General features: G+C 31.7%; 1 protein-coding gene and 1 long non-coding RNA gene across 13 annotated transcripts in view; one reads left to right on the top strand and one right to left on the bottom strand.

Annotated features, from left to right (window-relative positions):
• The window catches only part of OXR1 (oxidation resistance 1), a 360,020-nt gene that overhangs the window by 317,150 nt on the left and 27,367 nt on the right, over nucleotides 1–15,503 (top strand). For all 12 annotated transcript variants that reach the window (XM_038555318.1, XM_038555317.1, XM_038555320.1 and 9 more), the window contains 4 exons: nucleotides 2,620–2,804; nucleotides 5,571–6,328; nucleotides 9,718–9,886; nucleotides 11,277–11,439. In XM_038555318.1, the coding sequence (XP_038411246.1) occupies nucleotides 2,620–2,804; nucleotides 5,571–6,328; nucleotides 9,718–9,886; nucleotides 11,277–11,439 (1,275 nt within the window). The remainder of the gene's footprint in view (nucleotides 1–2,619; nucleotides 2,805–5,570; nucleotides 6,329–9,717; nucleotides 9,887–11,276; nucleotides 11,440–15,503) is intronic.
• Nucleotides 90–3,778, bottom strand: LOC111098515. The gene is made up of 3 exons (XR_005368524.1): nucleotides 3,732–3,778; nucleotides 1,183–1,251; nucleotides 90–481 (listed from the first exon to the last, which is right to left on the bottom strand). It is a non-coding gene; the product is annotated as an uncharacterized LOC111098515 (long non-coding RNA).

The following is a 15,503-nucleotide window of genomic DNA, read 5'->3' on the forward strand; positions in this document are numbered from 1 at the left end:
GGTAACTTTTCTTTTATAAATAGACTTTATTTTCTAACAAATATTTTCTCCATGGAAGATTAGTCAGGTAATTGCACATAAGGAATTGACAGTTACTAATACTAAAGAGAAATCTCTGCTTAAAGTTTCTGAAAGTCTTGAGATTAAGGAGATATTTTAATTGGAAACCACTTACTATAATATGTTCTTGCTCCTGATAGGTTCAGATTTATGAAACAGTATTAAAAAAGAATGAAAGAGGAATGCTTTAGTATGAATTTATGATTTCACACTTGGTCTTGGTTAGATGAATTTGAGCAGTTTGTCAAAAGATTTTTATGAATTTTATATTGAAGTAGTGTTTCTCATGGTCAGCTCTTGATTTGGGGAGAACAATATCAGAAAGGATATCTCAAAGTCCCACCTAGAGTCAGGGAAAGAAGCTTGAAGAATACATTAGTACATCTTCAGTATCAGTAGCAGCAATTTTAAGGATGATTTCCTGGAAAGTAACATTACAGATTGATCAGTCTAGCGTTAAGAGGTAGGGCTTTAAGCCCCTTCTAATCTAAGAAGCAGAAACACAATTTTGAGAGGCTTTTCAAATTATTTCTGTTGTTGCACTACTAACTAGCAGTATTATAGTATTAACAGGTATAGTGAATTAAAACATTACATAATACTGGGCCTTTTCTATTGTATATGCCTACTACAAATTGTCTTTGCAAAAATATTCTAAAGTGAAAGATGAGTTGTAATGCCAGTGAATCTCATCCTTAAACCATTATTTAAAGCTAATGCTTATTTGAAATTGTGAAATTAAGAATTAACTGAGGTTTTTCAGAGACCTGGTGTTTGCTTTCCTTAATTCTTACTGATCACTTGATTTTATTTTCAAATAACTTAAAATTATAGAAGGTAAGATAGAGTAAGGAAGATAGAGAATAAGAAACCTTCCATGAGAGATCCCTAACTCTGGGAAACAAAGAGTTGCAAAAGGGGAGGTGGGTGGTGGGGGGATAGGGTAACTGGGTGATGAGCAGTAAGGAGGGCACATAATGAGATGAGCACTGGGTATTACACTATATGTTGGCAAATTAAATAAAAAAAAAATCTTTAAGATTTTTTACATTGTATATACTCTGCTCTTGATGGTCTATTTTTTGGATTATCCTTAGGGATGTAAATGTCCCTGCAACATACCTTACAATCTCTCTTTGACTTGTGTTGGCATATGATCCAGGAATACAAACATATCTGATACATATGAATCTATTTAAAATATCAATCAAATATTATATAAAGTTAGTCCTTTTTTAGGTGGCCCCTGGTCTGATCAACAATAAAAATGCTATTTAGACTTTCAAGATTGATTCCCCCTTTTCCACCAAAACACATACACACATACATATGCTTCTCTCCAATATTGCATGCAGTTTCTACAAATGATAAGCATGTTTTATTATCTTGAACATCTGTAATAACTTTTTTCCAGATGGGTGACAATTTTAAGTATTTTCTGTTTTTACTCTTCCATTTGATCATTTTCAATAGTAGTATCTCTCATTACTTAAGTTTTATGTTCTTAAAATTAAGCCAGGTAAATTTAGAGAGTTGAATATGGATTTTGAAGAAGGATGTGATACCAAATCAAGCATGATTTAAGTTTTTCTTTTCCTTAATAGCTTCCAAAAAAAAGGACAGGCCTCTTTGAAGTAACTACTTAGTTTATTTTTAGAATTCTGTCTGGCTCTTCATTTTTAACACTTACAGAATATAGTAGAATGGGAATTAAAAATTGAATTAAAGGAATTTTTAGCACTTGAGTTGAAATGACTGTACTTTAGACTCAAATCTGGAGGGATTTTATTTAAAAACACAAACTACCTTGATTCTACCACTTATGTTAGCAGTGTTATTTATTACTTAGAATAAGTTGACTAGACTCTCACTACCTTAATTTTCCCATTTGTATAATCATCTCATAGCTATGCTTATGAAGAGCAAATAAATAATAATGTATATAGAGCATGATACATATAAAGCTTTCCATAGTATTAGTTAATGTTAGTGAGATTAGCTTCTCATGGACTTAAGATTACTCATTTGTAAAACAAGAGGTTGGACTCTTCATATTTATATTGCTGTTTATTATAAATGTATTTAAAATTTTATAACTTTTCATGATTAAGTTAAAATGATTACTGTGTACTCTAGAAGTCATCTAATATACCTACTCTTACAGATGAAGACAGTGAGGCCCAGGAGCTTTGCATGCCCACAGTCAAATAGCTATGTAGTTACAGACTCAAGTTGAAACAGATTTTTAAAAAAATATTTTAAAGAGAATATGCTATTTTTCTTTTATACTAGATTGAATTATCGGCACAATATTTATTAAACCTATTTGTGAACATAAAAGTATATTTGGTACCTCTAGTGAGGGGAACACAGGAAGCAGAATGCAGATCAATGTAAAACATGAAAAATGTTTTCATGAGAATATCTTAGTGCTTAAATGTACTACTTTTATATATAACAGATGGCTTAACATTGGAAGAAAATTATTAAAAACAGCTAGAATACTTTTTGAAAATTTAAAATTTGAAGATTAAATGTTATTTTTTTTCTTCATCTTAGGGTACAGTCAGTGGTGTGCTGCTAGTTACACCAAATAATATAATGTTTGATCCACATAAAACTGACCCTTTGGTTCAAGAGAATGGCTGTGAGGAATATGGCATCATGTGTCCAATGGAAGAGGTGATGTCAGCTGCAATGTACAAAGAAATTTTGGATAGCAAAATAAAGGAATCCTTACCCATGTAAGATTGGTATTTATATTCCTTTGGAATTTTATTGCATCTAGGTAGATGACTCTGGTTTAATACTCCTAGTTTTTTTTTTTTTTTTTTGCTTTCAAGTATTTTTTATTAGTTTTATTATAAGCGTTTTTCATTTTATCAACAATGAAAAAGTACAGTCTGAAAAGATTATATTTAACACATTTTGAATAATTAGGAATTGTTCTAGATTTATATTTGTATAATTGGTCAGAACTGGATATTTAAAAGTAACCTATAAACCTTATTTAATTTAGTGTTTACCAGCCCTTTTAATTCAGACACAGCATTCAGAATTTTAAATTATTCCTGTGACTAATTCAAGGTAATATAAGTAGACTAGGGTAGCATTCAAATTTTTCTTAGAACAGCCTGAAGATTCTGGTGTGGGATTTGAGGGAGATCCCATGAGCATCCTTCTCCCTCAGTTGACCTTGAAAAAGTTAACCTTGGAATATACTGATCAAGGGATTCTTACGATTCAAATAACATAGTTATAAGACTGCAGCTCAGCATGGCCTTTGAAAGTAATGTGCTTGACCAAAGGAATGACCAGAGAGAAAAGAAAAGAATAAAAGTAAAAGGTAATATACAAAGAAAGGAGTGAGAACAGAAAAGAACACTTTCCATTCCTCTACACATACTTTGTCAAAGGTTTAAAAATTGGCTTCACTTTAACTGATATTGAGATATATATCCTTTTATTAGCCCACAGGGATGTGGATCATTGTATGAAAATTAACCCTTGTGGTACAGAACTGCTTGCATAGGAGAAAAACAAATTATTTTTGTTTCTGAGACAGAGTACATGAGTTGTTAGGATACATGTGATAGAATAAAATCCCTTATTCAAACAGTCTCCATTCTACCTTCTATCCAATAGAAATTATTTTGGCTTTGTAAACTCACCTGTAAAGGTGCAGGTAATTCCTAGAATATCTTCATCCAAAGTCACTTTCAGGAAATAAATAATATTGGGGTGGGTGGGGGGATGAGACAAGGGTGAAAGAGTAAAGGATTAGATTAGAAAACAAGAAGATTATTTAAGTATGTATATATTGAACTGTGAGGTTCACTTTCTGTTGCCCTGCTTTTTTATTTTTATTATGATACTTTGGGATTCTTTTATGCTGAGTAATCTGTAAGTATTCCACTAAGATTTTGTAGTGCTCTTCTTCTTGCAAATTACTGTTTTATTATTTAGAATGTCCCTGGTAAGACCATGCATTTGACCCAAACATTTAAAGAAATTCCTCCTTCCTCCCTAAAGAAGTCTTTCAGTCTTGCCTTGTGAATTAATCAAAAACAATATTTGGCAGTGAATCAAATAAATCAAGTAGTTTTGCAGAGTAATGTCATGTGTAGCAATACTGAGGTATAAGATTTGATTGATTTCCTTCTGTCTTCCACTTGGAAAGTTGATTTCAAAAGTAGTGTTCTAGAACTGTATTCAGCAGTAGTAACATCATTGGCATAGTCTTTCAGCATTTTAACTCTGAAGGTTTTACCAGTCCATATACAAACGTGTGTCTTCTTACATTTGTTAACTTTATCTCCTACCTAATGATCTTATTAAATGTGCACAGTTTCTCAAAACTTTTGCCTTTTCCAAGTGCCAAGACCGTATCTATGCAATTTGAGTGAATCACCAGTAGATGACACTATTACATCTTTAATAGCACAAATTAGATGTTTATGTTTCTTTCGGTGAATCAAATGCAAGAGAGACAAAACAGACAGGAGTTGTAATTCAACTTAAGAGCTTTTTTAAAAATAAATATTTACCTATTCTAGTTAAAAAATTTTATGCATACTCATTATATTAAATTTGGAAAATATCACAAGGAAAGAATTAAATAGAGGTTACCCAGCTTCACATCCAGAAACAGCCAATTATTTGTTTAAACTTATCTCCTATACTTATAAAAATGTTAGTAGTTTTTCCACTAAGAACTCATGTTAATTTCCACTTGTCACAAACTACTTTTTTTTTGTCACAAACTACTTTTTAACCATCGTTTTAAATTTCTTTTATTTCATGCTTTATGTAGATGTTTGTACTGCCTCCTTCCAGAACTTAAGCTATCTAACCTTGAACATTAGTACTCCTATATACAAATGCCATTAAACATGGAAATCTTGATAGAATTATTAACTATTCACATATCTAGTATCTGAACCTTTAGCTGAACAAGTTTTTTTCTGAATTATTAAGAGATGTTGCTGGTAGCCTAAAGAATTACCGTAAGTATTTTTGTCTCCGTTTTATTCCAGTTGGTCTTCAGCTTTGCATTTGAGGTGCATATTTTAGTGTAATCTCTATTTACATGTAAATAAGCACTGGATGTTTATGTGTGTCCATGTGTGTAATATCTGTGTATTTTTTCTTTACTAAGACATTTAAAATTTTAATCCAAATTTTATCTAAGCTTGTTTTCCATATTCCCGTAATCAGTAAATTTTAGTGTAGAATTAGAGCTTCACCCAAAACTTATATTTTCAGCTTCTTTAAGGTGGATTAATTCAGGAAATCTTATGTTGATATTTCTCAGATCCCTAGATATTGCAAAAGCTTGACTTAACTGCTTACTTGGTCTGTCTGTATAAATCAAATTTTTGATGTGCTGTTGAGATATATGCTACACTCTTTTCTAGAAACCTTTTTAGTGATAACTAATTTAGTATTAAGTTTGTAGGAAATAAAATAGAATTTAAAAAGTAACAACTTTTAATTTTGTTTACTGGCAGAGAAATAGATCAGGTATCAGGAAGGGACTTCTGCCATTTAAAGAAAATGACAAAAAGTCATACTGATGAAATAGACTCCAGAACCCGCGATGCAGGTAATGATAGTGCCAGCACAGCCCCGAAGAGCACTGAGGAGTCTCTTTCTGAGGACGTGTTCACGGAATCAGAACTCTCTCCTATACGAGAGGAGCTTGTCTCTTCAGATGAGCTTCGACAAGATAAATCATCTGGTGCGTCATCAGAATCTGTGCAAACTGTCCATCAGAGTGGCATAGAATGCTTAACAGCCATTTCAGAGTCTACTAATACACCTGATCACTTAAAATCTGATTCTGGACATTCTACAAATGAAATTGGGACGACTTCTCTTAAAATAAATTTAAATAATCTGGAAAGAGCCATGAAGGAAGATCAAGCTACGGATAATTTTCAGGAAATATCTGGCCCAAAAGAACAAAGCACAAGTTTAAAAGATAATGCAGACCAGGATTTTCTTCTTAATGAGAATTCACTACATCAAGAAGAGGGTGAAAAAGAAAGTATGCCTTGTGAGGAAGCAGCAGATTTTAAACAAAAGCAAACTGTCAACAAAGGAAAACAAGGAAAGGAGCAAAATCAGGACTCTGAGACAGAGGTAGAAGAGCTACGGAAACTCTGGAAAACCCATACTATGCAACAGACTAGACAGCAAAGGGAAAATATTCAACAGGTGTCACAAAAAGAAATTAAACATAAAATCGCAACTGCTGATTTAGAAGGTAAGTGTTAAGCAATATATAAAGTTAATTCATCTTATCACATGTTGTCTTCCTCTTTCCTCATAGACTGAAAAGCTGCAGTATCTTAAGCTACTCTGAAGGATGATCTAGTGGCCCTTGACTAATTTTTCTCTGGGGATAAGTATGTGGTCTCTAGTTCCTAGTCTTGTCTTTTCTTATCCGGTGGTGGATTGTACACGTAATGAGCATCTTTTCCACTGCATTTAGATACTCTTGTGTTCCATCTTTAAAAAATTTCTTGAAAATGCACGCAAGCTCTATGATAGTTATGACTTTTCCATTTTTCTCTTAATTCTTGGTATGTTACCTCATTAAAATGTCTTTTTTCACTGCACATAAAATATTGCAATTTGTAGTTGCCAAAGTTTGTAATTCTGCCTTTAAAAAATGCAATTAAACATAAAAATTTATTTCTTACCGTATTCCAGGTGTCAGAGTTTGTCATTATTTGATTAGTTTTCCTTTATAAAGCACTGAGAATAAATTAAAACACTATTTCTCTATCAGTTTTGGTTTTTAGTACTGTTTACTTATGAAAATTATAGACTATGTTTTATTTCTAATATACAGTGCTCCCCTTAATACATAATAGATTAAATGGAGTATAGTTCAGTTATCTTAGTTAGCATTTATTATACTCTATTAAAATATTGATTCTAAATCACTCCAATCTGCATATGAACTTTTTAAATTAAACTCCAAAGTAAATTATTGCTAAAATACATATAAAATAAAATTTACAATCGTAACCATTTTTAGGTGTAAAATTTAGTGACATTAAAGTACCTTTACATTGTTGTGTAGTCATCACCACTATCCATTTCCGGAACTTTTCCATCTTTCCAAACAGAAACTATACCCATTACATAGTAATTCCTCATTCTTTCCTTACTTTGCTCCTGCCAACCATCATTCTACTTTTTGTCTCTTTGAACTTTTGTTTCTACATGAGGCACCTCATTTAAGTGGAATCATATAGTATTTGTTATTCTGTGTGTGACTTATTTCCGGTAGAGTAATACCTTTAAGTTTCATCCAAGTTGTAGCATGTTTCAAAATATTTATATTTTATATTCCATTATATTTTATATTTTATATTCCATTATAGAATTGACTATTGAACAACATTGAATGAACTTTGCAGGTCCACTTCTACATACTTTTCAAAATACAGTACAGTACTATAAATTTTAAGTGTATTTTTTAATATTTGTTCTTATGATTATCTTAGCATTTTCTTTTCTTTAGCTTACTGTATTCTAAGAATATAGTATATAAATCATTATATTATTGGTAAAGCTTCCAGTCAGCATTAGGCTACTAGTAGTTAGGATTTTTAGGGTCAAAAGTTATACTCCAGTTTTGACTATGTAGGGAGTCAGTGTCCCTAACCCCTGCATCATTCAGCAGTTGACTTTATATACCACCTTTTTTTTATGTGTTCATTTGTTAATGTACACTTGGGTTGTTTCTACCTTTTGGCTATTGTGAATAATCTTGCTATGTACTTTGGTGTACAGATATTTATTTGAAACCCTCCTTTCAAGTTTTTTGGATATATATCCAAAGAGGATTTGCTAGATCCAGTGGTAATTCTGTGTTTAACTTTTTGAGGAACCCCCAAACTGTTTTTCATGGTGGCTGCACATTTTATATTCCTACCAGCAATACACACAAGTTTGGTTCAGTTTTTAAAATACATGTATTCTGTTTTCATTTTCTTTGTGCCATCTTTTTTTAGATATCCTAATGATATTCAGTAGATGTTAAAGAATTAATTTACTCAAAGCTCTATAAAAGATTGAATAATTATTTTGTAATGCCTTTTTCTTTATTCAGAATTAATATTCATTAAATTACCCATTTGACAAAATGGGAGATTTTTATAAAATTTATAAAAATTACCCAAAATGCATCCATGAAATAATCATTGTTAACATTTGGTGTATATATCTTTGATTTTTGGTGTGTATATGTATATACATACACATATAAATACATATGTATACAATTTTGGTATTTTTATCTATACATGTTTTTTATGTAAAGTCAGGATTGTGTTGTACCTTTTTTTCACTTAATATTTTATGTCATGAATAATTTCCCATGTCATTATGGTTTTTTGAAAATATGGCTTTTAATGGCCCTGTATTTTAACCATTTCCATACTGGACATTCAGTTATTATTAACAATTTGTATTGTTAAGATATTTCCTGTCTTTGGTATTGTAAAGAATACTGGTGTGAATTTGATTTCTTTGTGTCTGATGGTTGCCTTATATTTTGAAATTTTTGAAAAAAATAAAATGAGGGATATGTTTATAATGTGGTAGAATGCTTTAATTTTAGTGCGTTTGTTGAGGTATGAAATTTGATGGGGAGGGAGCTCCTGTAACAAAATACTAAAGGAGAAAAATTGGTAAGTTTAGATATAGGTATACCTGTATTAACTTTGGGTTCTTATTGAGGGGAAAAGGAATGAAAATCTGTTTTAGTAACTAATTTTAAGTAACTAGAGGTTCTATAGTAGGGAAATATTCCATGTTTCTGATCTTTACTGACTTTATAACAACATGGTTTAATAAATATACAACTGTGGAAAATAATTGTGGGGCAAATGGTAGAAGTTCACTCTTAATCAGATGCAAATATTGAGGCTAAGATAGATATGTGCACCTTGCACGATACAGAAGAAAGCCATGACTAGTACCCAGTGCTCCTGACCACAAATAAGTGCTTTTACTTCCATAGTATGCCACCGTTGTAGCTAGTAATGTCCAGAATCCTGAATTCAGTCATAGCATCAGACTTCAGTATACCTATGTCAGCATCTCTGTTTGAAAGAGTTAGAGATCATTCATAATAAATTGTCCAAACAGGTGGCTGCATCCAACATATTGTTGATTGTTTTAGCCTACCTCACATATATGTAAAAGCTTCATTAATTTTTATTAAATTTTTGTCTGTAATAACTGGATTTAAACCTTTAAAAATTCTACAAATGGTTTAGATGTTATTCTAGAAGGCTGATAGAGAATACTCAGAAAAATATATATGTGCATGTAATTAATAAAGTTGTTCCAAGCAAAAATTTAATGAAAGAATTCTTAAACCTTTCCCATTTTTCCTGATATGCTTAGACATAATATCATTTCTTAACTTGGGTGCTACTTCATGAGTCTTTTTATTACCTGGCACTTTACCTTTGGAAGAAAATAAGTTACTTATGAGAATTCATCTAAATGACTGTCAGTAAATTAAGTTTTATTCTGTATTACTTGTCAGAAGTTTGAAGGTAAACATTAATTAAAATAAATTATATAAGTATGGTGTTTGAGAATTGCAAGAATTCTGTATTTCATTTCTAGGTTCTGTACTTTTAAAAGAAAAGAGAAGGCATCGATTACATAAGTTCCTATGTCTCAGAGTTGGAAAACCAATGAGGAAAACATTTGTATCTCAAGCAAGTGCGACAATGCAACAGTATGCGCAGAGAGATAAGAAACATGAATATTGGTTTGCTGTACCACAAGAAAGGTAAAAAACAAAGACTCAAAAACATTGAGATTCCTTGAATTAAAACTATCTTAGATGTCACTTAACACCAGTGGAAAAGTACTTTTAAAAAATGGTTTATGATTAAAACTTAACATTAAATCTTTTTAAAATTACCTTTTTAATGATTTATTTATTTGAGAGGGAGAGAGAGAGTGTGTGTACATGGACTTGCACACGATTTGGAGAAGGGGCAGAGGGAGAGAATCTTCAAGGAGATTCTGCCAAGCATGGAGTCCAACTTGGGCTGGATCTCACAACCCATGAAATGATGGCCTCAGTCAAAACAGAGCCAATTGCTTAACTGACTGAACCACAGGATCCCTTAAAATTATTGAGCTCTTATTTTGTACTTTTTAATTTACCCCATTTTAAATTTTGTTTGTGATTTAATGCAAAAAAAAAGTGAGTATCTTCCTAGTTTTAGTGGTAAAGAAACCTAGTTAAAATGTCTCAGAGAGGGAGGCAAACCATAAGAGACTCTTAACTATAGAGAACAAACTGAACAGTTGCTGGAGGCAGGAAGGTCAGTAGGGGATGAGCTAAATGAGTGAAGAGTATTAGGGAGGGCACTTATTGTGAAGAGCACTGAGCACTGTATCTAAGTGATGAATCACTGAAATTCTACACCTGAAACTAATATTACACGATGTGTTAACAAGAATTTAAATAAAAACTTAAAAAAAGTCTTAGAGCAAGAAGGTTCATCAAAATATTAAACAGTATGACCCCTGCCTCAAGGCAGGTAATAATATAATCCCTTTTATAATTTAATTATCCCTGCTAATTAATAGCCAAGGAAACATAGATATTTTCACTATAGTAAACAAAATTGAAAATGGGATCCAGAGACTTGAAAGATTAGACCATTTATCCCTGAACCAGTAATACATTGTGTATTCCTGGTATCATTAAAAGTTAAACACATGAAATTTCTGTAAACTTGGAAAAGTTCTGTATAATGTCCAGGTTTTAAAATAGGCAGTTAGTAAATTGTTTACTTGTATTTTAGATAATTAGGTCATCGTTTGAATGAGGTCACAATTGCTGGTTCAGTTTCCTTTCGTATCACTAGTTTCTTTAAGGATAAAAAGAAAAATTTTACCTTGTATAGCATCTGAGTTTACTCAAAAGCATGCCAAGAAAAATCTAAATAGTTTCTCAGAACAACTTGACAGAACACAGCCAACTAGATTTAAGTTAATTTCTTCCTGCCATTCAGCTTCATTATCTTTTTAAATAAAGCATAGTATATGTTCTATGTATTTTAAGTCTTCTAGTTTTTTGAAGATACATAACAAATATCATTTTGTAGTTATAGCTAGGAGCACAGAATAGTAGGTCTGTTATTAACAGTCACTTGTTCTAACAGGACAGACCACTTGTATGCCTTCTTCATTCAGTGGAGTCCAGAAATATATGCAGATGACACTGGTGAATATACCAGAGAACCTGGATTCATAGTAGTGAAGAAGATTGAAGAATCTGAAACAAATGAGGATTCTACTAATGAAGCAGCAGCCAGAGAATGGGAGGTAAGGAGAAATATGTGAAGATTTCATTGATCTTTTTGCTTTTTGTGAATTTATAGCTTTACGGTAGTACAGGCAAAGTACAGGGTTTACCATCCATGTATATATGTTTACTGAATGAATCTGATTAGTAACCTGGATTTTTTTGCTTTAAAATATTAAAGAAGCAACTGATTGGCAGTAAAATGACTTTTATTGAGTGCCTTTTAGAATATTAATTGCTATTTTACTAAGTTATATAAAACATTTCTTATCTGATTCATTTTAATATCACTTCCTGCATGGAGGAAGTGCACCAGTCATTTAACACGTTCATGTCAATTAGCACTCCTTTCTAAGTCCATACTCAAGCATTATTTTGAAATGAATTTACAATAATGCTAGGGAAGCTGATGCTAATTTTACAAAATGTCAAATGTAATATGCTCAAATATATTGAACTTCTTTAAATGGACAGAATAACAGTAATTAACTTTCTGTAACCTCTTAAAGATATGTCTTTTAATATTACATAATCATGTTTTTTATATGCTTTGTCTTATTGCATTGATAGAGTAACAAAATCTAGTTTTTCTGTTGTGGTTGCCTGGATTAATATCTTCTTGATGCATTAGAAAATATAGAGCAGATGCTAAAATGTGATATTAAACAGAATTCAATTTTGTTAATCACTTGGTGTTAATGTTTGTGGTTGTATATGTGATATGTATTTATTGTACATGTACTCAACATGTATAATGATTGGAGGTATACATGGCATGTCTTTCAACCTGATTTTGAATTGTTTAAGTTCATTCTGTGTAGTATATACAGCATCAGTTTCTACTGTAACTCTAATACAATGGAGGGAAAGAGGTAACATATATTGAACATTTATTTTGGGTTCTCTTAATACTTAAACCAGCATTATTAACTTCATACCAGCTTTATTCGCAATAGGTCCCAAACTGGAAACAACCTGAATTCCTATCAGGAGAAGAATGGATAAATAAATTCGAGAATATTTCATAGAATTCCATATAACTTAGTGATAAAAAAGGTCTACTTGGACAGGCAACATATGGATGAATCTCATAGATAATGTGTTTAATTAAACCAAGCCAGGTGTAAAAGAGTATATGCGGTGTAATTCCATTTACATGAAGTTCAGTGGGTCAAAACTAATCAAAATTCTATCAGACCACCTGTTTCTGAGGGGGATCGCTAGGGACAGGAGAGAACTTTATAGAATACTGGAGATATTCTGTATTTTACAGGTGACAGTTAGTTACATGGGTGTTGACATATATAAAATCTCTGTGTATTTAAAATTAGCTTTAGGAGGCTTTTAAGATAGCTCAGATGATCCAAGATGGATACTTGCACTGCGGTACTATAGAAGGTGATGAAGTTTTTTAAACAGTTATCAGCTAGCTATTAAGACAGGATTTAATGACAGCTAGATAACTGAAATTTCTAATTTGGGTGACAAGGTGGGTTGCAATAATTTCAGTCAAGTAAGGGACCTTTCTCCATTGGGGCTGCACTTAACCTTGGAAATAATAGACTATCACTACTGATTGATTACTATTTCGATTCAAAGGAACTGCCTCAGTTCTTATGGCAGATTCTATAGGGTATAATTTCTGAAGAAAAAATAAATCTCTCCTCACCTGTTTTCAACCAGAATTTGAATAAAAAGGAAATGGAAGAGAAAATAATTTTAGAAACTTTTTGCTGCATTTTCTAGGAAAACAGTGGTGTACTGTCTAATAAGGTAGCCACATCTTTATTATGTAGCTACTGAGTCCCTGAAATGTGGCTAGTGCAACTAAGGAATTGAATTTTTAAGTTTACTGACTTCCAGTTAAATTTTAAAATGGATACTTGAATCAGTTATTGGATAAGTTTTTTGTGTGCTTAGAACAATTAGGATATATGAATTTACTTTTTCAACTGTCAGTTTTAATCTAAATCTAAACAGCATCAGGTATTTCCTGTGAAAATTTAATGTCTGAATTGAGAGATGCTGTAGTGTAAATATATTAATTCTTATACAATAGCTACTACTTGCAAGTAGCAATTTAGCACTTTTGAAATGTGGCTAGTCTGAATTGAGATGTTCTATAAATACAAAATATACACTGGATTTTAAAGATTTAGAATTAAAAGTGTAAAATATTGGGCAGCCCTGGTCGCTCAGCGGTTTAGAGCCGCCTTCGGCCCAGGGTGTGATCCTAGAGACTCAAGGTTGAGTTCCCATGTCGGACTCCCTGCATGAAGCTTGCTTCTCCCTCTGCCTGTGTCTATGCCTCTATCTCTTTCTCTCTGTCTCTTGTGAATAAATAAGATCTTTTAAAAAAAATAAAAGTATAAAATATCAACTTTTATAATGCTTAATGACAGTATTTTAGATATATTGAATTAAATAAAAATCAAAATTAATTTAACTAGGTTTCTTTTTCTTTTTTAATGTAGTTGCTAGAAAATTTATAATTGTAATATGTATTGCATATTGCATTTCTCTTGTACCATGCTGGTCTAGTGCCTGATGGTTACTAGGTGCCTAAATGAAAAGCATATCCTTTTTTCATCCAAAGTCCATTGTTTACATTAGGGTTTACTCTTGGTGAACAAATATATAATGACATAGAAAGTATTTTAAATGTTACATGTTTTTAAAATGGAAAGTTTTTTGAGTACTTAGGTAAAATTACTTCAAAATGTGAAATGCTGTTTTGGGGCCTTTTTTCTACATAGAGGTGGAAAATAGGTGAGTTAGAATACAGGATGAACTTATTATGGCTGCCAACTTGGACATCAGTCTGTTTGATTAAAACTAGGTGCTCTACTCACTCTTATTCTGCCTCAGTGATACTTAGAAGATTAGTATCCCTAACTGCTGCCAAGCAGAAATATATTGCTAACCAGAAATTTATACATTGGGAAAACTTTCACATATAATTAATTTATTCTGCTCTAGCTTCTCCTGTCCCTCTCCCAATGTAAGTGCCAGAGGGCAGGATTTTGTCAGTTTCATATATGACTATATCCTCAGCTAAGAACAATGGAAGGATATAATTCATTCTCAACAAATATTACATTACTATTATTAAATGGTTAAATTTGGGCAAATATTAAAATAGGATATACAAGTTTTACTCATCTTCCAAGATGGCCTACATCCTAAAATAAATTTTAATGTCAGTTATAGTAAATATTTTGTCATAAATTTATAAACTCTGGAAGTTGGAATTAACTGGCAGTTCAGCCTCTCATTTTTTTACGCTATTCTTGGGTCTGCTTTAACATAATTCAGTAATAGAGTTTATTACCTCAAAGGACAGTACTTTTCATTTTAGGACAACTCTGTTAGAAACTTTTTTTCGTACAGTTTAAAGAAACATAGGTTTGTAAGTTTAGTCTGTCTTTGTTCTACCTTTTGATGTACATCAGCAACAAAAGTTTTCTATATACTGTGATAATGATAATCTGAAAGTATTTATTCCTTTTTAATCTTCTTCTAAGGTTAGTTTATCTAGTACTTCCCCCATTTATTAACTCTTTGTAGATTCAACACTGTCTTCATCATTACTCTCAAGGGTGTTAAAACTTAATTCAAACTATAGCACCCCAAATTACTAAAATATGCACTTGAAATAGCAAGAAAGATTCTATAATATTTGAAACAATTTCAATTATAACCTATGCAAATTGAAAGTCTTACTGAAGATGATTAGAAAATACTGGAATTTAAAAATTAGAAATGATGAGAAAAGGAAGGAGTAAAGAAGTACACTTAGAGATTTGTATAGTGAATTCCAGAGAGAGTTGAGAGCAGCAGAAACCTATATTCATTGAGAGCAGTTAGCCTGATTTTTAAAGTTGTCAGGAATAAGAGCCTCTATTCTAAGATTCCTGATTATTGAAAGAATCTAAGAAGTCTGAGAAACTATGCATATAGCTCAAGGTGTGTAGGAGATTGATATCCTTTACCATATATTCTTTATTGTTCTAGTTCAGTCAGTATTGTTAGCATAAAAACATTGGCTTATATCAAGTTTATTTTTTCCAGCCATAGTATCTTA

The sequence above is a fragment of the Canis lupus genome, chromosome 13 (assembly GCF_011100685.1).
Source record: "Canis lupus familiaris isolate Mischka breed German Shepherd chromosome 13, alternate assembly UU_Cfam_GSD_1.0, whole genome shotgun sequence".
In the NCBI taxonomy this organism is placed as follows: domain Eukaryota; kingdom Metazoa; phylum Chordata; class Mammalia; order Carnivora; family Canidae; genus Canis; species Canis lupus.